This window comes from Piliocolobus tephrosceles, chromosome 2 (genome assembly GCF_002776525.5).
Source record: "Piliocolobus tephrosceles isolate RC106 chromosome 2, ASM277652v3, whole genome shotgun sequence".
Lineage (NCBI taxonomy): Eukaryota > Metazoa > Chordata > Mammalia > Primates > Cercopithecidae > Piliocolobus > Piliocolobus tephrosceles.
Window position 1 is genome coordinate 85197036 of NC_045435.1, and position 27983 is coordinate 85225018.

Below are 27983 nucleotides of genomic sequence, written 5' to 3' on the forward strand. Positions count from 1 at the left end.
TTTTTGCTATTGCTTTCAAAGGCAAAAACTGCAGTTTTTCACCAACCTAAATATGTAATAGTAAAATGGTTGTAGGGTTACTGATTGATTGATTGACTGACAGGGTCTTACTTTGTCACCCAGGCTGGAGTGCAGTGGTACAATTGATCCTAGCTCACTACAGCCTTGAACTCTCTGGCTCAAGTGATCCTCTTACCTCACCCTCCCAAGTAACTGGAACTACAGGCATGTGCCACTGCATTTGGTTAATTTTTAAATTTTTTGTAGAGATGGTGTTGTGCTGTGTTGTCCAGGCTGGCCCTGAACTCCTGACTTCAAACAATCTTTTCACCTTGGCCTCTCAAAGTACTAGAATTACAGGAGTGAGACACGCCAGCTGACCAATATCATTACTTATAGTAAAATTTTTTTTTTTTTTTTTTTTTTGAGACAGAGTCTCTTTCTGTTGCCCAGGCTGGAGTGCAGTGGTGTAATCTTGACACACTGCAACCTCTGTCTCTCGGGTTCCGGCACTCCTTCTGCCTCAGTCTCCTGAGTAGCTGGGATTACAGGCACCCACTACCATGTCTGGCAAATTGTTTGTATTTTTAGTAGAGACAAGGTTTCGCCATGTTGGCCAGGCTGATCTCGAACTCCTGACCTCAAGTGATCTGCCCACCTCGGCCTCCCAAAGTGCTGGGATTACAGGCGTGAGCCACCGCACCCAGCCCTTATAGCAATATTTTTCACCTTCATAAAAAAATCAGTCTGGGCATGGTGGCTCATGCCTGTAATCCCAGCACTTTGGGAGGCCCCAGTGGGTGGATTACCTGAGGTCAGGAGTTCAAGACCAGCCTGGCCAACATGGTGAAACCCTGTCTCTACTAAAAAATACAAAAATTAGCTGGACGTGGTGGCAGGTGCCTGTAATCCCAGCCACTCAGATGGCTGAGGCAGGAGAATCGATTGCACCCAGGAGGCGGAGGTTGCAGTGAGCCAAGACTGCGCCATGGCACTCCAGCCTGGGCAACAAGAGTGAAACTCCATCTGAAAAAAAAAAAAAAAAATCCCTGGTGTTAGGAAAGAAAAGAGAAATGTTAAGGAATCTTAGTCTTTTTGTTTATTTTAAATAATATTGGGTTTTCTTTTGTGAGGGGTTGGTTGTCTCCTTAGAGGACTTTTGTATTTAACAGTTTAACTAAATATTAGGTCAAGAGATTTTGTTAATTTTCTAGGTTATTTTGTGGTAATTTGTGTCCTCATTTTTTAGCACCTAGCATCTCTCCTGCTCCATAACAAATTTGCCACAGAATTTGTTGCACATGGTGGAGTACAGAAATTACTGGAAATACCTCGTCCTTCTATGGCTGCAACCGGTGTATCTATGTGTTTGTATTACCTATCCTACAATCAGGATGCCATGGAAAGAGTAAGTCTCATCTATACAGGTTTGTGGGGATGAGATTTGGTTGGGGACAACCTCTTTAAAAGATCACATTTGTAGAATGACTTCTGGATAAGAAAAAAACAATAGTTGAATAAATAAATTTTAATGAAAGAAGCAAGGAACGTGAATGTCTAGTCTTTATAAAGCATTCTAAAAATGTAAAATTGTTTAGAAATGATTCTATAAATGCTGGGTGGATTGGAGTCTGGGAGCTTTATTTAGTTTTTGCCATTTCTGTGGCATTAAGATTAGCCTTCAGGTACTTTTCTGATGTCTTAGTGGAGTGACATTTATGAGTTATTGTAAAAACAACAGGCTGGGCACAGTGGCTTACACCTGTAATCTCAGTGCTTTAGGAGGTTGAGGTGGGTGGATCACCTGCGGTCAGGAGTTCAAGATCAGCCTGGGTAACATGATGTAACCCTGTCTCTACTAAAAGTGCAAAAATTAGCCAGGCATGGTGGCAGATGCCTGTAATCCCAGCTACTTGGGAGGCTGAGGCAGGAGAATTGCTTGAACCCAGGAGGCGGAGTTTGCAGTGAGCGGAGACTGCCATTGCACTCCAGCCTAGGCTACAGAACAAGACTCCGTTTGAAAAAAAAAAAAACACCACACAGAACAGACCTAGTCTGTCACTGATTCATTCACACACAAATTTATATTGTATATAGGGGTGTATGTGTGTGTATATTTTTAGAGATGAGGTCTCGCCCTATTGTTCAAGTGCTCAGCCAGTATACTAGGTAGCTAGGACTATAGGCTTGTGCCACCATGCCTGGCTACTTTTTATACTTTTTTTTTTTTTTGACAGAATCTTGCTCGGTTGCCCAGGTTGGAGTGCAGTGGTGCCATCTTGGCTCACTGCAGTTTCCAACTCCCAGGTTCAAGCAATTCTCCTGTCTCAGCCTCTAGAATAGCTGGGATTACAGGCGCCCACCACTGTGCCTGGCTAATTTTTGTGTTTGTAGTAAAGACAGGGTTTCACCATGTTGGCCAGGCTGGTCTTGAACTCCTGACCTTGTGATCCCTGCGCCTTGGCCTCCCAAAGTGCTGGGATTACAGGCATGAGCCACCACATCTGGCCTTTTTTTTTTTTTTTTTTTTTTAAATGACAGGTTCTTGCTCTGTTGTCCAGGCTGTAGGCTGTAGTGCAGTGGTGTTGTGATCACAGCCCGCTGTAGCCTTGACCTCCCGGGCTCAAGCCATCCTCCCTCTTCAGCTTCCCAAGTAGCTGGGACCATAGATGTGCACCACCACACCCGGATAATTTTTCTACTTTTTTTTTTTTTTTTTTTCTACTTTTTGTAGAGATTGGGTTTCACCATGTTGCCCAGGCTGGTCCTGAACGCCTGGACTCAAGTACTTACTCCTCCCACTGTGGCCTCCCAAAGTGCTGAGATTACAGGCATGAGCTACCACACTCAGCTGATGCTTGTTTTATATTAACAAATTGTTTGTTATGGAGATAATAAAGCATCCCAACTGTTATTAGGGCTGCAGAGAGGTTTTCTGTTTGGTTCTAGTGTTCTTCTAGTTAAGACTCTTTCATATATAATAAATTTTTTTTTTTTTTTTTGAGATGGAGTCTCACTCTGTTGCCCAGACTAGAGTGCAGTGGCAGGATCTTGGCTCACTGCAACCTCTCCCCCTTTGGTTTAAGTGATTCTCCTGCCTCAGCCTTCTGAATAGCTGGGATCACAGGCATGTGCCACCATGGCTAATTTTTTTTTTTTTTTTTTTAGTAAGTGACAGGGTTTTACCATGTTGGCTAGGCTGGTCCTGAACTCCTGACCTCAAGTGATCTACCCACCTTGGCCTCCCAAAGTACTGGGATTACAAGCATGAGCCACCATGCCTGGCCTTGTGATTTTTTTAAAAGTATAAATGGGTTATACATATGTATGTGGTTTTTCGTTTTTGTTTTTGTTTTTGTTTTGAGGCAGGGTCTGACTCTGTCGCCTGTGCTGGAGTCCAGTGGCATGATCTTGGCTCACTGTGGCCTCTGCCTCCTGGGTTCAAACCATCCTTGCAAGTAGCTGGGACAACAAGGGAACACCACCACACCTGGTTAATTTTTGCATGTTTTGTAGAGGCAGGGTTTTGCCATTTTGCCCAGGCTGTGGGTTGTACATCTGAAAAGTGATGGGCTCCTGGGATCCCCTAGGAAAGCAAAGCTCTTGTTAGTTGTATTCCTGGAACATTTTTCTAATATTCTTATTTGGTGTGTCTTTTCTGGTATAGTGAAATGGGTAATTTCTTCTTGAGCTATGACATTATCTTTGCTTATTAATAATATCCGTTTTAATTTGTTTTTCTTTTGGTGTTTATACAAGATAAGTAGTCTTTTGGGAGTAATAAACTAATGCTGTGTGTGTGTACATACAAAATTACTTACGGCTAAGATAGAGAAAAAAATATCAAGGAAACCTGGGGATGCTTTACAATTTCATTTTGTGACCCATAGTAGACATCAAAATGTGTGTGAATTAACCAGAGAATGAATACCAAACTCCTAGACTTAGGATCAGAAATCTGAGCCACTTTTATCACATTGGAGAAGTTCCTTACCTCTTCCTCTTCTTTTAAGTGAGAATCCTAATACCTGTATAATGGAGCCCTCGTGAGCGGTAAATGATGTAAATATTTGTTGGCACTCAAAGTATAGGTTGTATTTAAATATTTATCTAAAATTAGGTCGTTTTCAGGTTTGGAATGGATTGTGTTCTAAAATTGCCTTTGTGTTATAACCTAAACTTTGTACTAAGAGTGACTTGATTGGAAATGGTCATTGTATTCTGCAGATATCTATACTGGTGAATTTTTCATCCTGTTCAAGGGCTCCTTTGCCCACAATTTAAAAGCATTGTTTTATTTGTATTTTTTTGCAGGTTTGCATGCATCCCCACAATGTTCTGTCTGATGTGGTGAACTATACCCTGTGGTTAATGGAGTGTTCTCATGCTTCAGGATGCTGCCATGCTACCATGTTTTTTTCAATTTGCTTCTCATTTCGGGCTGTCTTGGAGCTCTTTGACCGCTATGATGGTCTTCGTCGTCTGGTGAACTTGGTGAGATTCTTTCAGTGCTTTTCTCACTAGGATTAAGGGTCCTGGTTGTCTTGGCTGCCCTTTAATAGCACACCGTTGAAGAAAGGAAGCTTTTGGTTAGAGGAGTTTTGCTACCATTCTTTTTGTGAGGTTTTTTTTTTGTTTGTTTTTTTGTTTTTTCCTTCCTTCACAAATTTCTCTTTTTCTTTAGTAATTTGAGGACACTGTGCCATTGTAGACTTGCCTTGGATATAGTAATCTTATCACGGGGATTGGCAGTTGATGATCTTGATCTTTCTAAAAGCAATAGTTTTATGCCTGTATATTTTTTGCTGTGATTAAAAGCTTGTTCATTTTTCGGTATGGGTTTAATGTTTTGTTTTCATATAGCTACTGTTATGTTATATACATAAATATACATAAATATACTTTGATATTTGTCAGTATTGTTAAGCATAAAAGTTTACTGATACATAAGCAGAATGTGTGTGGAAAATAAAAAAAGTTTACTAAAATATTTTCCCATTTTTTAATCTTTTTACTTAACTCTTGCCTTTTCCCCTCTTTTACCCCAATATTTTGTATATTAATAGATCAGTACTTTGGAGATTCTAAATTTGGAAGATCAGGGTGCACTTCTGAGTGATGATGAAATATTTGCTAGCCGCCAAACTGGGAAACATACGTGCATGGCCTTGCGCAAATACTTTGAGGCTCACCTGGCCATTAAATTGGAACAAGTGAAGCAGTCACTTCAGAGGACTGAGGGTGGCATTCTTGTCCACCCGCAACCCCCGTACAAGGTGAGAGGACCTTGCCTTGAAAGGGAAAGTTCTGTTAGCCCTCTCTGTAGCATCTCAGTCCTGAAACTCACATTCAGATCAGTGGACTCTGTGTTATGCCCATTGTTGGAGTGTACTTCCCTGTTTGAAGGCAGAACCAATTGAAAAATGGATGTAATAGGTGAATTTCAGGGAATTATTTTGCTTCCAGTTGTAAGTTGCTGGGATTCTAGAACTAAAAGATTAACTGAAGTGTGTATAAAAAAGCTTTCTTTTTTTCTTTTTGAGATAATCTCCCTCTGTCGCCCAGGGTGGGGTGCAGTGATGTGACCACAGCTCATTGCAACATTAACCTCCCGGGCTCAGGTGATCCTCCCACCTCACCCTCCTGAGTAATTGGGGGACTATAGGCACACACCATCACACCCAGCTAATTTTTAAAGTTTTTGTGGAGATGGGGGTCCAACTATGTTGTCCTGGCTGGTCTTGAACTCCTGGGCTCAAAGAGGCCTCCCACCTCGACCTCCCAAAGTGCTAGAATTATAGGTGTAAGCCACTGTACCTGGCAAAGAACTTTTTTGTATGAAAAGATGACTAGATGATTTGCCTTCTGTGCAGAATTTCTTTTCTGAAAATGTGTTTATAACTCCACTTCTCTATCATTGTGGAGTTTGATATGTTTTGGGATACAGATGAGTAGCTGCATGTTTTTAAAAAAATCACCAACTGATTTCTTGAGGCCAGTAGTTTGAGACTAGCCTGGGCAACAATAGTGAGACCCTGTCTTTACAAAAATTTTAAAAATTGGCTGGGCCCTGTGGTGTGCATCTGTAACTTGGGGGCAGAGATGAGAGGATCATTTGAACCCAGGAGTTCAAGACTGCAGTGAGCTATGATCATACCACTATACTCTGGTCTGGGCACAGACTGTCTCAAAAAAAAAAAAAAAAAAGACATGGTGGTGCATGGGTAGCCTCAGCTACTCTGGAGGCTGAGGTGGAAGAATCACTTCAGTCTGGGGGTTTGAGGCTGCATGTGATCAGGCTATGGCACTGCAGTCTGGGCAACAGAGTGAAACCCAGTCTCAAGAAAAAAAATCACAAATTGAAAAGAAATCAGTCACATGATGCTTCTTTCTCTTGAGCTATAACTTATATGCACAAAGGAAACTTGTTACCTTTTTGGACAAATCATATTGTGAGTCTAGTTATAAATAGATTAAGCAATATATGGTCATTACTTCACATATGGGCTTTTGACTCAAGAATTGTGGAATTTGAAAGATATTATTATTTACTTTTTAATTAAAACCTTGGCCAAGCATGGTGGCTCATGCCTGTAATTCCAGCACTTCAGGAGGCTGAGGTGGGAGGATCGCTTGAGTCTAGGAGTTCAGGGCTGCAGTGAGCTATGATCGTGCCACTGCACTCCAGCATGGGCAACAAAATGAGACCCTGTCTCTATGAAAGATAAAATAATTAGCTGGGTGTGGTGGCATGTGCCTGTGGTTCTAGCTACTTGGGATGCTGAGACAGGAGGATAGCTTGAGCCTGGAAGATTGAGGCTACAGTGAGCCGTGATCAAGCCACTGCCCTCCAGCCTGGGTGGCAAAGTGAGACCCTGTCTTGAAATAAATAAGTAAATAAGATAAAATAAAATATCTTGGCCAGTGAGCTGCGCTCAAGAAGGTAGTAGGCAGATGTGGAGTTATATATAATAATAATACTGTATATCTCTCCTTATAGGCATGCTCATATACTCATGAACAGATTGTGGAAATGATGGAATTTTTGATAGAATATGGCCCAGCACAGCTATATTGGGAACCAGCTGAAGTCTTCCTCAAACTTTCTTGTGTGCAACTCTTGTTGCAGCTTATTTCTATTGCCTGCAATTGGAAGACCTATTATGCAAGGTGGGACCAGAGCGAGATTTCAAATGAAGTTTGATGTATCTTTTTACTAAAGTTGATGTTGGTTTGCGCATGGTATATGATTAACAAAATTTGTTGAATTGAATTGAAATTTTGGACTTGAAACTGAGAAATTAGATTAGGCATGAAAATATGATTTTTAATTTACAGCACGCTTGTTCATATGTATGGTCTTGGTGATTGTAAGTATTACATAATAGGCAAGGATTAGTGTCTGTACTGTCAGAGAAGGTACATGATTTACATGGCCACAGCTGCAGAGCTGGGGTTAAAGTCTTGTCTTGAGGCTAGAGTCCAGGATTCTTTAGTACTTAGACTTTAAGTGTCTTGCTAGTACTTGACAACTTATATAATGTTTATATTATGTTCATGTAAAATTGTCCTTTTACTCTTGGAATTCAACACACTGCTAGGATTTTCACAACGTAGTTGAAGGCAGAGCAGGACAAGGCCCAGAAAAGGGTGGCTGATGTAATCAGGAAATTGGGTAGGTTCTATTTGAAGATGATATAAAAAGAAATAAAACTCTTTTGAAAAAGATGGGATCTTAAGAGAAGATAGTAAAAAAGTTTACAAACAGAGTGCTTGACCTTCTTTTCCTATTTAATCACAGCCATAAAGATAAGAGGAGCTTATTTAGGGGAATATAGTATGTTAAGTCCCAGTGTTTAAATATAGCAAGGTACTCTTGGAGCAGGTGTAATTAAACTTTTTGGGTTCAGGATACCTTTACCATATTAATAATTACTGAGAACTCTAAAAGGCTTTTGTTTTGTGATATATTTATCAGCGTTTACTGTATTAGAAATTAAAACAGAAAAATGTAAAAATATTTATGCATTAAAAAAATGTGGGCCAGGCACGATGGCTCATGCTTGTACTCTCAGCACCTTGGAAAGATGAGGTGAGCGGATCACTTGAGGTCCAGAGTTTGAGACCAGCCTAGGAAACATGGTGAAACCCCATCTCTACTAAAAATAGAAAAATTATCTGGGTGTGGCGTTACACACCTGTAATCCCAGCTACCTGGGAGGCTGAGGCAGGAGAATCGATTGAACCTGGGAGGCAGAGGTTGCAGTGAGCTGAGATCATGCCGTTGTACTACAGCCTAGGCGACAGAGCAAGTCTTTGTCTCAAAAAAAAAAAAAAAAGTGAACAAGTGAACCCATTGCATGTTTGCATTATTCATGAAAAATTTCCAAAATAAAACCAGATAATTTTAGCAAGTTTGAAAAAATGTCTGGCCTAATATCTCATATCTGCTTCTGTATTCAGTTTTTGTGATATCACATAATCTCTGGAAGACTCTCTTACTATGCAATGAGAGAATGAGAGTGCAAAAGGAAAGTAACATCGTATTATTATGAAAATAACTTTGACTTCACAGGACCTTCTGAAAAGGTTGCAGACTTCTCGAGGTCTCCAGACTATACTTTGAGAAGTGCTGTTTTAGAATATTGGAAAAGTAGGTTATTATATTTATTTGGAGAATTGTTTAAAAAGTGATGACAGACCAGGCATGGTGGTTCATACCTGCAATCCCAGCACTTAGGGAGGCTGAGGCAGAGTTCGATGCTTGAGATCAGAAGTTGGAGACCAGCCTGGGTAACATGGTGAAACCCCGTCTCTACCAAAAATAAAAAAAAATTAGCATGGTGTGTTGCCACATGCCAGTAGTCCCAGCTACTAGGGAGGCTGAGGTGGGAGGATTGCTCGAGCCCAGGAGGTGAAGGGTGCAGTGAGCCAAGATTGTGCCACTGCACTCTAGCCTGGGCAACAGAGCGAGACTCTGGCTCCAAAAAAAAGATTATGACAGCTCACAAGATAGCTACAAAGGGTATAAATACATTTTTTAAACTGGTACATATGTATTTTTTTTGTTGTTGTTGGTTTTGGAGACAGAGTCTTGCTCTGTTGCCTAGGCTGGAGTACAGTGGCACGATCTCTGCTCACTCCAACCTCCACCTCCCACGTTCAAGTGATTCTCATGCCTCTGAAGTAGCTGGGATTACAGGTGCACACCACCAAGCCCAGCTAATTTTTGTATTTTTTAGTAGAGATGGGGTTTTGCCATGTTGGTTAGCTGGTCTCCAACTCCTGGCCTTGAGTGATCTGCCTGCCTTAGCCTCTCACAGTGCTGGGATTATAGGCGTGAAACGCTGTCCGGCCTGTATTTGGATTATTGAAAAAATAGTCCTTGATTTTACAAGTTTATTTTTAGAAATAAAATTAGTAAATGTTTTTGCTTTAGAATATGCAGAATCTTTTAAAGAGAAAATTGCTTAGCATTCATTACATAATATTACATAATATTTGTAATATCACATAAATTCATTACATAATATTTGTAATATCACATAATTGATATTATACTTTTTAATCAAATTCATCTTTTTTATGAATGTTTTCAAAACATAGAAAGGCACAGAGAATAGTATAACAACTGCTCCATCATTAACCAGGATTGGCATGTTGTTGTATTTGCTTTTCCCTCAGTTCTTTTTCTGCCTCCCCACAGTCACCCATCTTCTGAATTTGAACCATATTCTCCCCACTCATGTTTTTATACTATATACATCTGTGCTGTGTTCATAAATAATAATATAGTACTGCTTTGCATGTTTTTATTTTTTATTTATTTATTTTTGAGACGGAGTCTCACTCTGTCGCCCAGGCTGGAGTGCAGCGGCCGGATCTCAGCTCACTGCAAGCTCCATCTCCCGGGTTTACGCCATTCTCCTGCCTCAGCCTCCCGAGTATCTGGGACTACAGGCGCCCGCCACCTTGCCCGGCTAGTTTTTTGTATTTTTTTAGTAGAGACGGGGTTTCACCATGTTAGCCAGGATGGTCTCGATCTCCTGACCTTGTGATCCGCCCACCTCGGCCTCCCAAAGTGCTGGGATTACAGGCCTGAGCCACTGCGCCCGGCCTTTGCTTTGCATGTTTTTAAATTGTATTTTCCTAAGTTCATCTTTTGCAGCTTGCTGTTTGTACACTTATATTCTTGAGATTTATATATGTTAATATTTATTTAAAACGCTGTATTTCTATACTGCAGTTTATTCTGCCATTGATAGCTAATTTATTGTTTTTGTTTTTCCTATTAAATAAATGGTATCATGAACATCCTTTTGGAGGCTCTCTTGAGGATATGATGTAGAGTATCTGGTTTTGTAGGGTGTCTGTGTTCTTACCTTTGTTGGATATTGCCAAACTGCTTCTAAAAACGTTCATGCCATTGTCATTCCCCACCAGCAATATATAGGAGCTTTCATTTTTCTACTTTTTTTTCTTTTTTTTTCGAGACGGAGTCTTGCTCTGTCACCCAGGCTGGAGTGCAGTAGTGGTGTGATCTTGGCTCATTGCAACTTCCGCCTCCTGGGTTCAAACCGTTCTCCTGCTTCAGCCTCCTGAGTAACTGGGACTGCAGGCGCCCACTGCCACGCCCAGCTAATTTTTGTGTTTTTAGTAGAGATGGGGTTTCACCGTATTGGCCAGGCTGGTCTCAAACTCCTGACCTCGTGATCCACCCGCCCTGGCCTCCCAAAGTGTTGGGATTACAGGCGTGAGCCACCGCACCCAGCCAGTTTTTTTTTTTAACTACAAAAGACATCCAACATTTCTCTACTTTCTTGCCAGTACTTGGTATTGTCTGATTTTTAATTTTATATCTTAACATTTTTTGTTTTTATATCATTAATGTTGTATTTTGAACCCTTTCCCTCATTCTTTAGAGTTCTTTGAAAATGATTGTCAATGACTGTAGTTTATGAGTGTACTGTAACACATATGTTGCTCTTGTCTATGTGAGTTTTCTCATTCTTTTGCTATTTTAATGTGGCTAATGAACATCTTAATACATAAATTCTTCTGATTATTTCTTTCTTTCTTTTTTTTTTTTTTGAGACTGAGTCTCACTGTGTTGCCCAAGCTGGAGCGCAGTGCTGTGATCTTGGCTCACTGCAGCCTCTGCCTCCTGGGTTCAAGCAGTTCTCCGTGCCTCAGTCTCCCGAGTAGCTGGGATTACAGATGCCCACCACCACGACTGGCTGGTTTTTGTATTTTTTAGTAGAGATGGGGTTTCAACATGTTGGCCAGGCTGGTCTTGAATTCCTGACCTCAGGTGATGTGCCTGCCTCAGCCTCCCACAGTGTTGGGATTACTGGCATGAACCACTGCACCCGGCCTGAATCTTTTTTCTTTTCTTTTTTTTTTTTTTGGAGACAGAGTCTCTCTCTGTGGCCCAGGCTGGAGTGCAGTGGCTCGATCTCAGCTCACGGCAACTTCCGCCTCCTGGGTTTAAGCAATTCTCCTGCCTCAACTTCCCGTGTAGCTGGGACTACAGGCGCCCACCATCAAGCCTGGCTAATTTTTTTTTTTTTTTTTTGTAGTTTAGTAGAGACAGGGTTTCACCATGTTGCCCATGCTAGTCTTGAACTCCTGAACTCAGGCATTCTGCCCGCCTGAGCCTCCCAAAGTGCTAGGATTACAGGCATGAGCCACCATGCCCGGCCCCGGCCCGATTGTTTCTTTAGGACAGATTGTTAGAGGTGAAATTTCTAGGACAGGGTTTATGAACATTTTAAGAATCTTGTTTCATATTTCCAGATTACTTTCTTTTTTTTTTTTTTTCATTTTTCTTTTTTTGTTTTTCGAGACAGGCTCTCATTCTGTTGCCAAGGCTGGAGTGCAGTAGTGTAATCATGGCTCACCACAGCCTCAACTTCCTGGGCATAGGTGATCCTCCCACCTCAGCCTTCTGAGAAGCTGGGACTACAGGCAGGTGCCACCACATCCGGCTAATACCTTTTATATATATATATATATGTAAAATATATATTTTTTGAGACAGAGTCTCGCTCTCTCCCAGGCTGGAGTGCAGTGGCGCGATTTTGGCTCACTGCAAGCTCCGCCTCCCGGGTTCACGCCATTCTTCTGCTTCAGCCTCCCAGGTAGCTGGGACTAAAGGCACCTGCCACCATGCCCGGCTAATTTTTTGTATTTTTATTAGAGACAGGGTTTCACCATGTTAGGATGGTCTTGATCTCCTGACCTCGTGATCCACCCACCTCGGCCTCCCAAAGTTCTGGGATTACAGGCGTGAGACACCGCGCCTGGCCTATATTTTTTTAATAGAAAAATATAAAACCATGTTGCCCAGTCTGGTCTTAAACTCTTGGGTTCAAGTGATCCTCCCATCTCGGCCTCCTAAAGTGTTGGGACTATAGGCATGAGCCACCAAGCCTGGTCTCCAGATAACTTTCTGGAAAGAGTGTGCTAATTTCTACTCTCACTAAAAGTTTGAGAGTGTGTGTCTCTATATATTTTCACTAGGATGAAAGGATTCAGGATTATTCTGTGTTTTTTTTTTATTGTAGAAGTTTGATAGGTAAAAATTCCATTGCTATATTTTTTGAAAGTAATGTCATTATGACTATAAAATCCTCTCTTGTGTGACAGCTCGAGATAGAGCCACACTGGTAGCGGTTCTGATTTATTGTCTCTCTGTGTGTGTGTGTCTGTTTGTGTCTCTCTCTCTCTCTGTCTCTCTTGGTTCTTGTGGCTATATTCTAATTTCCCTTTGACTAATTCTTCTTCCTGTCCAGGAATGACACTGTGCGCTTTGCTTTGGATGTCCTGGCTATTCTAACTGTGGTCCCTAAAATCCAGCTCCAGTTGGCAGAATCGGTGGACGTGTTGGATGAGGCTGGATCTACAGTCTCTACTGTAGGTAGGTTGTACTTTTCCATTTTTGTTGTTTCTTGGTCTGGGTTTGTTTTTTCTTTGCCACTCTGGTTGTGGTTACCTACCTGACCTAATTTTGGATTTTAGAACAAAAGTAGTAGAGGGGGGCTCCTTGTCTGTGCTTTATAAGGAGTACCATTCAGCAGATCAGAAACTAATTAAAAAAAAAAAAAACAGAAAACAAAAATACAAACGTAGTACCAGATAGTTTGATTTAAGGGGGTCATGCTAGTAAACTCAGGTTTTCTGGCATTTCTGCTATAATGGTACATTATAGCTTTCCTGAAAAGCTCACACTCTGAAGAGTCTTGCACTAAAAATAAAGTTCATGGGAAAAATAGGTTGAGGCAGATAGTAAAAAACTTAAGCATCACAGCTTTCCAGGAGTTAAAGGGGAAAAAAAAACAAAGTAAGCAATTTTGTAACCTGAGTCAGTAATTGGCAGGTAGCTCAAAATGGGTAGAAACCATCATACATATATAAAAAAAGGAAAATACACTTTGATAATATACATTATTAAGAGCAAGGGTGATCAGGGCACTGCTGGGGTGAGCATGGGAAGTTGTGTGACAGGACAAGATGCAGGAAAGGACGAAGACACAGGCACTTGTTTTTAATTTTCTTAAAATAGAGTAGAAAGGGTTCTGCTTGCACAGTAGCAGCCCAACTGAAGGCTTTCTCCATTCCTAAGGTTTTAATGTATTAAAATTAATAAATCAGAAAAGGCCGAGCGCAGTGGCTCACACTTGTAATCCCAGCACTTTGGGAGGTTGAGGCGGGTGGATAACCTGAGGTCAGGAGTTCCAGACCAGCCTGGCCAACGTGGTGAAACCCCATCTACTAAAAATACAAAAATTAGCTGGGCGTGGTGGCGGGCGCCTGTAATCCCAGCTCCTCAGGAGGCTGAGGCAGGAGAATCTCTTGAACTGGGAGGCAGAGGTTGCAGTGAGCCAAGATCGTGCCGCTGCACTCCAGCTTGAGTGACAGAGCAAGACTCTGCCTCAAAAAAATAAAACCAGAAAAAATTACACACGAACCTTGATGACTTTTCCATAATTATGACATAATTTCCCTATTTAATAACCGCATATGAGATCATAAAAATACATTGTAGTAGAACTGATTGTACTTTATACAAACAATTCCTTGCAGTTTTTACAAAAATAATGTAGTTTTTAAAAGTAAAACAAAGTGAGTAGAACACCAAATTTTGACTCTGGAACAACTATTGAAATTGGTCATTAGTTTTATGATGAATGATACATAATTTTTTTTTTCCCATTAGGTATCAGCATTATTTTGGGAGTGGCTGAGGGTGAGTTCTTCATCCATGATGCTGAAATTCAGAAGTCAGCACTTCAGATTATCATCAATTGTGTGTGTGGCCCAGATAACCGAATATCCAGTATTGGTAAATTTATCTCTGGTACTCCTCGGAGAAAGCTGCCTCAGAACCCCAAAAGCAGTGAGCACACCCTGGCCAAGATGTGGAATGTGGTTCAGTCCAACAACGGCATCAAAGTGCTCCTGTCCTTACTGTCCATTAAGATGCCCATCACAGATGCAGACCAGATCCGGGCCCTGGCCTGCAAGGCCCTGGTGGGCCTGTCTCGCAGTAGCACTGTCCGGCAGATCATCAGTAAACTGCCCCTTTTCAGCAGCTGCCAGATCCAGCAGCTGATGAAGGAGCCTGTGCTGCAGGACAAGCGCAGTGACCATGTCAAGTTCTGCAAGTATGCTGCTGAACTCATTGAACGGGTGTCAGGAAAACCACTTCTCATTGGCACTGATGTTTCCCTAGCACGACTGCAGAAAGCAGATGTTGTTGCCCAGTCAAGGATCTCCTTCCCTGAGAAAGAGCTGCTTTTGTTGATACGAAACCATCTTATTTCTAAAGGGCTTGGAGAAACAGCAACCGTGCTGACAAAAGAGGCCGACCTGCCCATGACTGCTGCCTCCCATTCTTCTGCCTTTACCCCAGTCACAGCTGCTGCTTCTCCTGTCTCTCTACCCCGAACCCCTCGTATCGCTAATGGCATTGCAACTCGACTGGGCAGCCATGCTGCCGTGGGTGCCTCTGCCCCTTCTGCCCCCACTGCCCATCCTCAGCCACGGCCTCCCCAGGGTCCACTAGCTCTGCCCGGCCCATCTTATGCTGGCAACTCCCCTTTGATTGGTAGGATCAGTTTTATCAGAGAGAGGCCGTCACCCTGTAATGGCAGGAAAATCAGAGTGTTGCGGCAGAAGTCGGACCATGGCGCCTACAGCCAAAGCCCAGCCATAAAAAAGCAGCTGGACAGACATCTTCCTTCCCCACCTACGCTGGACAGTATAATCACAGAGTATCTTAGAGAACAACATGCTCGCTGCAAGAATCCAGTTGCCACTTGCCCACCTTTCTCCCTCTTTACTCCTCACCAATGTCCTGAGCCAAAACAGAGGCGGCAAGCGCCAATAAACTTTACCTCAAGGCTAAACCGCAGGGCATCATTTCCAAAGTATGGAGGGGTGGATGGCGGATGCTTTGATAGGCACCTTATCTTTAGCAGGTAAGAAGAGGCCCCTTCTTGCTCTCTGGGAATTGGAACAATTCTTTTATTTAAATCAAACTGGGCAGTATCAGCATAGTTGGCCTGAAATACCACTGATTGTCACTTGGTGTAATACTTGAACAGTGTAATTGTATCACCTTTTATCAACCATGGGCTCCTTGTGTGATTGTTGGCAGTATATTGATATAATCCTTTGTGTTCTCATCTCAACTAGTATGTGTTCTAGAACCCACACCCCCTCATTACTGTCCACAAGGAGGCTCCCAAACTTGTGCTGTTGCAAGTTGCTTCCTGTTCTGATTCTTGACAAATCTTACATAAAGGTTATGGGATCACAGGTTTTAAACATGGGAATTTTTTTTGTTGTTTTTTTGAGATGGAGTCTCTCTATCGCCTAGGCTGGAGTACAGTGATGCAATCTTGGCTCATTGCAACCTCTGCCTCCCAGATTCAAGTGATGCTCCTGCCTCAGCCTCCTGAGTAGCTGGGATTACAGGCAGGCGCCACCACATCTAGCTAATTTTTGCATTTTTAATAGAGATGGAGTTTTACCATTTTGACCAGGCTGATCTTGAATTCCTGACCTCAATTGATCCCCCCACCTGTGCTAGGATTACAGTTGTGAGCCATTGCATCTGGCCTAAACATGGGAATGTTTGTTTTTTAAATTTGTAAGTGGAAATCTTTTTCTTATTTAAAATAAAAAGCACTGAAGGTCACTGTGATTTTGGAAGAACCCATTTGAAACATTAATGTTCTGTGCTTTTTCTTCTGTCCTAGCAGTTTGCTTTTTCTGAGTCCCTGCACATTCTTTGCCTCTGATTGTCTCCTTTTTTTTGTGCTTAGATTCCGTCCTATTTCAGTGTTCCGGGAAGCCAATGAAGATGAGAGTGGCTTCACCTGCTGTGCATTCTCAGCTCGGGAGCGGTTCCTGATGCTTGGCACCTGCACAGGGCAGCTGAAGCTCTATAATGTGTTTAGTGGACAGGAGGAGGCCAGCTATAACTGTCACAACTCAGCCATCACACATCTTGAACCTTCCAGGGTAAGGGTTCCTTCCTAGGATGCTGTCAGTCATTCTTCCATGATGAATTGGTGAACTAGAGTAAAGGAGGCTTACCCTTTTTTGAACTCTCTCTTTTATTTTTATTTTTTTTATTTTTTATTTATTTATTTTTTTGAGATGGAGTCTCGCTTTGTCACCCAGGCTGGAGTGCAGTGGCTGGATCTCAGCTCACTGCAAGCTCCGCCTCCCGGGTTTACGCCATTCTCCTGCCTCAGTCTCCTGAGTAGCTGGGACTACAGGCGCTCACCACCTCGCCTGGCTAGTTTTTTGTATTTTTTAGTAGAGACGGGGTTTCACCGTGTTAGCCACGATGGTCTCGATCTGCTGACCTCGTGATCCGCCCGTCTTGGCCTCCCAAAGTGCTGGGATTACAGGCTTGAGCCACCGCACCTGGCCTGAGCTCTCTCTTTTAAATGAGTTCTCAACTGGAAAGTCTGGTTGAGGTTAACTCATATTTCAGGTGGAGACTGAGGAATATGGCAAAATTACTAGGAAGAAAGGAACCATCCTTGACATCATCTCATTTCCCCCCACCTCCCTTTTATCTATTCTATTTTTGGGGCTAGTTCAGTAGGATTTAATACTCTCTTTAGTTATTGTCTAGGACACTATAGGTATATGTACTCAAATCCTAATGGCTTCTGACCATTTCTTGGTTTCTGTGGGTTATAAAATTTTCTCTTTAATTCAACAACATTTTTATGCATATATTTAAAAATGCTAATGGCAGGTAGTGACATCTGCATGTATGTAAATGCATGGTTACCCACCTTGCGCCTTCTTCTTTTAGGATGGGTCCTTGCTGCTGACATCTGCTACTTGGAGCCAGCCTTTGTCTGCACTTTGGGGAATGAAATCAGTATTTGATATGAAGTATGTATCTGCTTTTGGAGCCTAGTCTGTACTTTATTTACCTAGTTTATACCCCCTTTCATTTGGTTTTTAGACGAAGCCTTTTGGGGAAAGAGGATGCTATCAGTTATTGTTAACTTCTCTCTTCCTCATCTGAGACTCATGTTTAATAAGACTTTATCTTTCTTAATTTATACATTCTTATTATGCAGCAGACGCCGACCCAGAATCTATGTATTTTCCCATGTTCACATAGGACATTGCAGTCTTTGCTGTGTCCCCTCCCCTCCCCTTCCCTCCTCTCCCCTCCTTTTCTCTCTCCTCTCTTCTCCTTTCCTTTCCTTTTTTTTTTTTTTTTTTTTTTTTTGGTGAGACAGAGTCTCACTCTGTCGCCCAGGCTGGAGTGCAGTGACGCGATCTCAACCCACTGCAAGCTCCGCCTCCTAGGTTCATGTCATTCTCCTGTCTTAGCCTCCTGAGCAGCTGGGACTACAGGTGCCCGCTACCACGTCCGGCTAATTTTTTGTATTTTTAGTAGAGACAGCGTTTCACCATGCTAGCCAGGATGGTCTTGATTTCCTGACCTCGTGATCTGCCCACCTCGGCCTCCCAAAGTGCTGGGATTACAGGCATGAGCCACCGTGCCCGGCTTTTTCTTTTCTTTCCTTCTTTCGACAGGGTCTCACTCTGTCACTTAGGTTGGAGTGCAGTGGCACAAGCATGACCTACTTCATCCTCTGCCTCCCAGGCTCAAGTGATCCTCCCACCTCAGCCTGCTGATTAGCTGGGACCACAGGCATGTGCTGCCATGCCTGGCTAATTTTTTGCAATTTTGGTAGAGATAGGGTTTTGACATGTTGCCCAGGGTGGTCTTGAACTCCTGAGCTCAGACAGTCCCCCTGCCTCAGCCTCCCAAAGTGCTGGGATTATAGGAGTGAGCTACCGTGGCTGGCCCCTTTGCTGCATGTTTCACAGGAACATGTGCCCTGTTTGTCATTTCTCTAAGGAATTCCCATTCATTATTTTGTGTCTGCTTGGACAAGCTGATAGAAGAAATTTTCTTTGTAATCTAAGTGTATGATTGTTTCCTCTCTGGGAGTCCAGGATCTTTAGGTGAGTGTGATTGTGCAAGAGGCTGGGGGTCACCCATGTTTCAGTTGGTTGCAGGAATATGTCCTGAAGATCTGTCACTTCAGTGCTCCTGTTTGTCCATAGGCATTCCTTCACAGAAGATCACTATGTTGAGTTCAGTAAGCACTCCCAGGATCGGGTCATCGGCACAAAAGGAGACATTGCCCACGTAAGTACTTAAGAACCACTGTTTTCAAGCTGATTATGCCCGTTTGTTCATATTGAAATCTTGATAGAATGTGAGGACCTAAGTCCTTTGGGCAACTAGAAATCAATGATATTCCTTCCAGTTAGAATCTGAAAGTATGATAATATAGTTCTGAGCTGTATGGGAAAAATGTGTAAGGGCTCAACGTGACATTGAGAAAGATGTTCATTAGTGCCACAGATATTTTTGAATTCTTAGTAAGTTTTACATTAGAAATGAAGTCCCTGCCTTTAGGGACCCTCTTTGGGGAGACAATAAAGAAGCAAATAAATATATGGTGAATGTAGGTGGTAAGTGTTTCAGAGAAAATGAAAGCAGGGTAAGAGGTAGGAAATTGGTGATGGTGTGGGGGGACTTCTCTTTTATCTAGGGTAGACAGCATCACTGATGGGGTAATGTTTAAGCAGAGCCTTGAAGGAAACGCGAGGTTCAGGAAGATACCTGGAGGAACAGCCTAAGGCACAGGAAATGGCAAGGGAAAGCCCTTGCTTGGGAGGTAGGAGGAGAGCTGAGGTCAGTGAGGGGCCCATATCTGGTAGCATCTTGTAGGTGATAGTTAGGACCTTTAGCTTTTCTTTTGAGTGAGATGAACACACTGGAGGGTGAGTAGAGGATACATGAGTGGATGTAAAGTTCCTAAAGTTTGACTCTGGTTTTTGTGAGAGAAGCAAGAGCAGCCTTCCAGTTAGAGGGAGTTGTACCGCTTGACATATAAGAGGAGCTGTGGGTTTGGGCCTGGGTAGGCATGGTAGAGGCTATGAGAAATGGAGGGCCTTGGCCCTGGGATTTTGGACACATGAAATTTGAGATTCTGTTAGACATTCAAGTAGAGAATGGGGATTGAATACGAAAGTTGGGAGTTGGCCAGACTTAGTGGCTTATGTCTGTAATCCCAGCACTTTGGGAGGCTGAGATGGGAGGCCAGGAGTTTGAGACCAGCCTGGGCAACATAGAGAGACTCCCCCCATCTCTACAAAAAATAAAATTGGCTGGGCTTGGTGGGCTTGGGACCTGTGGTCCCAGCTACTCAGGAAGCTGAGGCAGGAGGGTTGCCTGAGCCCACGAGTTGGAGGCTGCTGTGAGCTATGATTGTGTCACTGTACTCCAGCCTGAGTAAACAAGTGAGACCCTGTGTCTGAAAACAAAAACAACAAAAAATTGGGAGTTCAGGAGAGAGGTGTGGGTTGGGAAATATAAAATGGGACTTGTCCACATATTGATAGTATTTATGTATTTATTTTATTTTTGAGATGGGGTCTTGTTCTGTCACCCAGGCTGCAGTGCAGTGGCACGATCACAGCTCACCACAGCCTTGACTGCCTGGACTCAAACAATTCTCTTACCTCAGCCTCCTGAGCGGCTGGGACTACAGGCGAGCACCATCACATCTGGCTAATTTTTTTGTACTTTTGTAGAGATGGCATCTCCCCAACGTTACCCACGCTGGTCTCGAACTCCTGGGCTCAAGTGATCTACTTTCCTTGGTGTCCCAAAGTGTTGGCATTACAGGCATGAGTCACTGTCCCCAGCTGATAGTATTTAGAGCCATGAACTTATATGAGATCATCAAGGGGACTACAGAAGAGTTGTGGGTACATAACCCTGGCATGTGTTTAGGAGTTGCCAAATGAGGAACTTGGGAAGGAAATCAAATATAGTGGCCAGTAAGGCAGAATGGAACCCCGAGAAAAAGAGGTGCCTGGCCAGGAGTGGTGGCTCACACCTGTAATCCCAGCACTTTGGGAGGCAGAGGCGGGTGGATCACGAGGTCAGGAGTTCGAGACCAGCCTGGCCAATATGGTGAAACCCCATCTCTACTGAAAATACAAAAGTTAGCTGGGCGTGGTGACGCATGCCTTATTCCCAGCTACTCAGGAGGTTGAGGCAGAAGAATTGCTTGAACCTGGGAGGTGGAGGTTGCAGTGAGCCGAGATCGTGCCACTGCACTCCAGCTTGGGCGACAGAGTGAGACTCCATCTCAAAAAAAAAAAAAAGAGGTGCCCTAGAAGCCAAGGGAAGACTGTGCTTCAAGGAAGGATTGATCAGCTGGATCAGAAACTGCTGATGAGTTGCATAAGCTGAGAACTGAGAGGTGGCCTTTGACTGAACAATGTGGAGGTCATTGTTAATTATGTCAAGAAATACTTCTGAGGTCGAGGTGGGAGTCTGAGAGCAGCCTGGGAAACAGAGTGAGACCCCCGTCTCTACAAAAAAAAATTAGCCAGGTGTGGTGATGTGAAACTGTAGTCCTAGCTACTTGGGAGGCTGAGGTGGGAGGATCACTTTGAGCCCAGGAGGTTGAGGCTATGGTGAACTGTGATCATACCACTGCATTGCAGCCTGGGTGAGAGAGAGAGAGACCCGGACTCAAAAACAGCAACAACAACAAAAAACTTGTGTACACTGGTGGGGCAAAAACCTCATTAGAGTTGGTTCATGAGAACAAGGGAGAAATGTACACACAATACAGACAATTATTTCAAAGTGTTTTGCTGAAAAATGAAGCAGAGAAGTAGGGTACTAGCTTGAGGGAGCGATATGAAGTGGTAAAGGGAAGCTTTCCTCTTTGACAAACCAGACAAAAGTGATGGGGAAAGGATTCTCTATTTAATAAGTGGTGTTGGGAAAACTGGCTAGCCTTATGCGGGAACCAAACTGGACACCCTCCTTACACTTTATATAAAAATTAACTCAAGATGGATTAAAGACTTAAATGTAAAGCCCAACACTATAAAACCCTAGAAGAAAACATAGGCAATACCTTCAGGATATAGGCATGGGCAAAGATTTCACCAAAAGCAATTGCAGCAAAAGCCAAAATTAACAAATGGGATCTAATTAAAACCGAAGAGTTTCTGCACAGCAAAAGGAGCTACCATCAGAGTTAGCAGGCAGCTTACAGAATAGGAGAAAACTTTTGCAATCTATTCATCTGACAAAGAGCTAATATCCAGAATCTATAAGGAACTTAAAACAAATTTATACAAGGAACTTAAATTTACAAGAAAAACAAAACCCATCAAAAAACGGGGAAAGGATATGAATAGACACTTCTCAAAAGAAGGCATTTATGTGGCCAACGAACATGAAAAAAACTCAACGTAGGCTGGGCGCAGTGGCTCATGCCTATAATACCAGCATTTTGGAAGGCTGAGGCAGGCAGATCACAAGGTCAGGAGTTTCAGACCAGCCTGGCCAACATGGTGAAACCCTGTCTCTACTAAAAATACAAATAAAAGTTAGCCAGGTGTGGTGGCGGCCGCCTGTCGTCCCAGCTACTCGAGAGGCTGAGGCAGGAGAATTGCTTGAACCCAGGAGGCCAAGTTTGCAGTAAGCTGAGATCATGCCACTGCACTCCAGCCTGGGGGACAAGAGCAAGACTCCATCTCAAAAAAAAAAAAAAAAAAAAAGCAAAGCTCAGCTCAGTGTAACTGATTATTAGAGAAATGCACATGAAAACCACAATGAGGGTGGGGTACAGTGGCTCACACCCGTAATCTCAGCACTTCAGGAGGTCGAGGTGGGGGGATCACCTGAGGTCAGGAGTTCAAGACCAGCCTGGCGAGCATGATGAAACCCTGTCTCTACTAAAAATAAGAAAATTAGCTAGGCATGGTGGTGCGCACTTGTAGTCTCAGCTACTTGGGAGGCTGAGGCAGGAGAATTGCTTGAACCAGGGAGGTGGAGGTTGCAGTGAGCTGAGATTGCACCATTGCACTCCATACTGGGTGACAGAGTGAGACTGTGTCTCAAAAAACAAACAAACAAACAAAAAACCTAAAACAAAACACAAAAATAGCACAATGAGATACCATCTTACACCAGTCAGAATGGTGATCATTAAAGAGTCAGGAAACAACAGATGCTGGAAAGGATGTGGAGAAATAGGAATGTTTTTACACTGTTGATGGGAATATAAATTAGTTCATCGATTGTGGAAGACAGTGTGGCGATTCCTCAAGGATCTAGAACCAGAAATACCATTTAACCCAGCAATCCCATTACTGGGTTTATAATAACCAAAGGATTATAAATCATTCTGCTATAAAGACACATGCATATGTATGTTTATTGCTGCAGCACTATTTACAATAGCAAAGATGTGGATCCAAGCCAAATGACCATCAGTGATAGACTGGATAAAGAAAATGTGGTACATATACACCATGGAATACTATGCAGCCATAAAAAAGAATGAGGTGATGTCCTTTTCAGGGACATGGATGAAGCTAGAAGCCGTCATCCTCAGCAAACTAACACAGGAACAGAAAACGAAACACCACATGTCCTCACTCACTTATAAGTGGGAGTTGAACAATGAGAACACATAGGCACATACATGGAGGGGAACAACACACACTGGGACCTGTTGGGTGGTGGCATGGGGGCAGGGAGAGCATTAGGACAAATACCTAATGCATGCAGGGCTTAAAACCTCGATGATGGGTTGATAGGTGCAGCAAACCACTGTGGCACGTGTATACCTATGTACCAGACCTGCACATTCTGCACATGTATCCTGGAACTTAAAGTAAAAATAAAAAAGTCAACAAGGTCAACTGATAAAGAAGGTACCTTGTAATCTCTACTTCTACAACAGGAATCCAGGCCCAGTCAATAGTTTTTCTCATTTACCAACTGTAATTAAGGTATAAGCCTCTCCCTGATATAATAAATGATTAAACGTATCAATAAGTAACTTCACATAGGTCTGGCCAAAAAAAAGAAAATAAAGGGAGGTGGTGGGGGGGGGAGATTTTCCCCCTCAACTTTTCATTTGAAAATGTTAAAATATACAAAGAAACAAAAAGAAGGGTCCATATACCTACTACATAGATTCATCAATTTAATATTTTGTCATATTTTCTTTCTATGAAATGTGTTTTTGTGAACCATTTGAAAATTGCAAGCGTCATGACATTTTATGGCTAAGTCTTATAGCATGTATCTCCTAACAATGGTATTACACAATGACACTATTACCAAATTTAAGAAAATTTATAATCCCCTACATAATCATCTAATAGCCAGTCCATACTTACTCAGTTTTTTCATTGTTCCTGACGTGTGTGGTTTCAGTTTTTTGTTTTTTTTTTGTCAACCAGGATCCAGCCGTGATTCACATACTGCATTTGGTTGTTATGTCTTACTAATGTTTTAAAGCCAAGAACCATTTTTCCAGTTTTCATGACATTGACTTTTGAAGAGACCAGGCTAGTTTTCTTTTCCCATGATCTGAATTTGTTTGATTGTTTCCTTCTGGTGTCTCCTTATTTGTTCCTATGTTAACGGAGAATTTTTTTTTTTTAAAGATTGGAAATGTTACAGCATGCTGTTTATAAGCTGATGAGAAAGATCTGGTCTCTGCATGGGTTGTACATTATATAGACTTTGGAAACTTTTAATATGGCAGGGCTAAAATATGTACATTGGGTGATTTTAAGGAGAAAAGCGTGTTTCATTGATGCCTTTCTCCAAAAAGTAACCCTTCAGGAGTATTCTGTGGTAATCATTGATCCATGTGGAGAATTTGTGTGTTAATCTTAGAAACTGCTTTGCACATTTTCTCTTTAAATTTGTCAGTGGATGGATTGGTCTGATTTTTCTCTTCCCACCCCTTCTTCTCTAAAGATTTATGATATTCAGACTGGCAACAAGCTGTTGACTCTGTTTAACCCAGATCTTGCCAACAACTACAAGAGGAACTGTGCCACCTTTAATCCTACAGATGATCTTGTCTTAAATGATGGTGTCCTCTGGGATGTCCGCTCTGCACAGGCCATCCACAAGTTTGACAAGTTCAATATGAATATCAGTGGTGTCTTCCATCCGAATGGACTGGAGGTGATCATTAATACTGAGATTGTATCCTTTACACTCATGTCTTACCTTCCATTTGTTGTCTGGTTTGGGGTGCAGAAATAATTTGTTCTATCTTTACACCAAAGAGAGTACAGTACAAAGAGAAAACCTGGTTAAAGTATCCACACTGGTAATAATATGGTGCCTGTCCTTTGGTTTGAAATGTTAGTGAAATCTCCAAAGCACTGTTGCCAATTGTTAGTAATTACTGACAACTTTCACTAGCATGTTTTCTGTGTGTTTGGTAAGAGTGACCAGTTTCCTACCTCCCAATTCTCCAAGAATTCAATTAGCTCTTATCTGTCTTCAGAAGGATATTACTTTTGCACTATAAAAATCAGTTGCCACATAAGAGGAAAATGAAGTACTACTGTTGGGAGGAAAAGAGCTCTTAAAGCATTCCTGTATATGAGGATACCCTAGGATATTTTAAGAGACATCATTCAATAATATGCATTCTACATGTATTTGTTTTACCTTGATCTCATTGACTTTTAAAGTGTCAATACCTGGCAGGAGGAAAAAACGTGATATTTTAGAATTTCCTCCCATGAGATTAGATAAGTTTTGTGTAAAATAGCTTTCCTTGACCATTCCCCTCCTAGTGGGACCTTCGAACTTTTCATCTTTTGCATACTGTTCCTGCTCTGGATCAGTGTCGCGTGGTGTTCAATCACACGGGAACAGTGATGTATGGAGGTAATAAATCTTATTGTTCATTATTCTCTTTCCTTCTGCTCTACCCCTTCACTTAATTTGATACTTCTTTTTGGAACCATCTCTCACTTGTGAACTGGAAAGCATTTGAGAGTTGTAACATAAAAGATAAAAATATTGGTAGTACAAATGGTGACAAAAGATATGAAAATAATGTTGATTTAGGGTGAAAGGCAGCTGACTTTGAAGATAACAAGGAAATCTTGTGTGGAAAGAAATTTCATGCAGTATTTTCCAGTGTATCATTATGAACTTAAGAGCTTTTGCATTTATTCTCTTGTGGTGTTGTAAGTCTTGTAAGTACTGTAACACTTCTTGGAGGTAGATGAGAGGCTGAGGATATTATTTGTCACAATAGGTGGGATATGCAAGGAAGATGCTCTGAGAGGAGCTAACTAGATGCAGAGTAGATTTATGTACAAGGGAATTTGTATGTAATCTTATATACAAGTAGATTGTTTTGATTGACCATTAACGTTTTCTGCACTTGTGAAGAGGGGATGTTTGTGATTCTTATCCTCCCCGACCCCCGCTCAAGCTATGTTGCAGGCAGATGATGAAGATGACTTAATGGAAGAGAGGATGAAAAGCCCCTTTGGGTCATCCTTCCGAACATTTAATGCAACTGACTACAAACCTATAGGTAAGCAGGAAAGGACAGACGTTGATCATGTTGTCATGTTTTGGTGTTCCTTATTTAAGGTCCTTCATTTTCTGGAGGCCTGTAATTTTTTATTGAAAAACAGAGGAGTTATGGAAATACTTTTGAGCAATCATCCTGAATTCCTTTAGAGGAAAAGCGGGTTTTTAGGGTCACAGCAATAGTCCAATCCCAAGTCTTCTCACATTCTATTTTCCAGCAACCATTGATGTGAAACGGAACATCTTTGACCTGTGTACAGACACCAAAGACTGCTATCTTGCTGTCATTGAGGTAAAGGGAGCTTGCAGAGGCCCTGCTCTTTTGTTCCGATGTTTAGGATAAGTTTCAAGTTGTACTACATTTTGTCTGATATAAGATGTGAAGTCAATACATTCCTGAAGATAGATTATTGATAACCTGTTCATTTGATGGTGCTTGGGATATGTACAGTACAAAGAGAAATAGTAAGAAAATCCCAATATAAGACAGCTTAGAGCATCCTATCTCCTTTTTTTCTGGACTCACACTGTCATCCCTTTCTCAGAGGAATCTGGATCTCTCACCAGAGCAAGACTGGTTTGTTCCCAGGGTGATGGTTCCTCATCAAGTCTTTTCATTCTGTTTTTATTCCCCTTTATGTGTCCTAGGTATAACATTTTCAGAGTCAGCTCAAGAATTTAGGGTATCAGAAGCTTTGATAATTACAGGGTCAAGGTCATGGGCACCCATCAGGGCTGAGGCGTGGATGTGGACCTTCTGAAAACTAACTGCTCCTTATGGACTGGGTGTTCTATTTCAGAATCAAGGCAGCATGGATGCGCTGAACATGGACACAGTATGCAGGCTGTATGAAGTGGGCAGGCAGCGTCTGGCAGAGGATGAGGATGAAGAGGAGGACCAGGTCAGTGGTCTTTGAGATTTCTTTCTGCTGAACAGTGCTTAATAGAGGTTATGCTCTGTTTTTTGCTGTAGGAGGTTTTAAAGGTCTATTCAGCCTTTGCTACCTGTTGCCACATTCATAAGGCTTATCATGTACCCTTGATCACTGAAACTCAGAAGAAATTTTATTACAAGATTTTAACCAGTATCTGATGGTCCTATAAATTCTATTTGCAGATCAATTTAAAGCTTAGCAATCTCTGATTTTTTTTTTTTTTTTTTTTTTGAGAACGGAGTTTTGCTCTTGTTGCCCAGGCTGGAGTGCAATGGCATGAGCTTGGCTCACTGCAGCCTCTGCCTCCTGGGTTCAAGTGATTCTCCTGCCTCAGCCTCCCAAGTAGCTGGGATTACAGGTGCCCACCACCACACCTGGCTATTTTTGTATATTTTTAGTAGAGACGGGGTTTCACAATGTTGGCCAGACTGGTCTTGAGCTCCTGACCTCAGGTGATCTGCCCACCTTGGCCTCTCAAAGTGCTTGGAGTACAGGCGTCAGCCACCGCACTCATCCTAGCAATCTCTGATTTTCATTTAGAGATTTCTTTGTGCCCTGTTCTAGCTTCAGATAAGCATCCCTTTATACTCCCAATGTCAATAAAAAACAGAACAGTCACTTTGCTGAGATGGAGGTAAAGATAAGATTTTGATGCTTTGGAGAAATTAAAGATATATAAAATGTGGGTAGATAATATCATGTCCCTCAGTCTTTGCATTTTGTTTTCATAGGGAATTTTAATTTGTGGTTGTATTATGCTAGGTACTTGCCTGTGTGGTGTGTCAGTATAGGTTCTGAAGAGTTTCTCAAACTTCTGAGTTTCAGCAGATTTTTTCCAGCCTACAGGGCTTACACCACATTCTCTTTCCAAGAGTACACTCTCCAGGGCAGATTCTTTTGTCTACTTTTCTGAGAAGTATTTATTGCTGAGTGAGTACTATAAAGTTGAAAATGAATGACTAGGATTTGACTTTGCTCTTCAGATATTAAAGCAGCTAAAAATGTTTTCTTTCCCAGTTCTTGAGTTCATTTCTGTTCCCCCCCCCCCCCCCCCCCCCCAAGTGAATGGCGCTTTGTTTCCTCTT

The 27983-nt window shown here is 42.2% G+C and overlaps 1 protein-coding gene across 4 annotated transcripts in view; it reads left to right on the forward strand.

The window, feature by feature from the left end:
* DCAF1 (DDB1 and CUL4 associated factor 1) overlaps positions 1-27983 on the forward strand; it is a 102806-nt gene that overhangs the window by 59574 nt on the left and 15249 nt on the right. For all 4 annotated transcript variants that reach the window (XM_026448008.2, XM_026448009.2, XM_026448010.2 and 1 more), the window contains 14 exons: positions 1250-1408; positions 4315-4494; positions 5067-5276; positions 7001-7170; positions 12795-12919; positions 14219-15482; positions 16332-16530; positions 17342-17424; positions 18619-18703; positions 24374-24607; positions 25210-25303; positions 25860-25964; positions 26182-26255; positions 26764-26865. In XM_026448008.2, the coding sequence (XP_026303793.1) occupies positions 1250-1408; positions 4315-4494; positions 5067-5276; positions 7001-7170; positions 12795-12919; positions 14219-15482; positions 16332-16530; positions 17342-17424; positions 18619-18703; positions 24374-24607; positions 25210-25303; positions 25860-25964; positions 26182-26255; positions 26764-26865 (3084 nt within the window). The remainder of the gene's footprint in view (positions 1-1249; positions 1409-4314; positions 4495-5066; positions 5277-7000; positions 7171-12794; positions 12920-14218; positions 15483-16331; positions 16531-17341; positions 17425-18618; positions 18704-24373; positions 24608-25209; positions 25304-25859; positions 25965-26181; positions 26256-26763; positions 26866-27983) is intronic.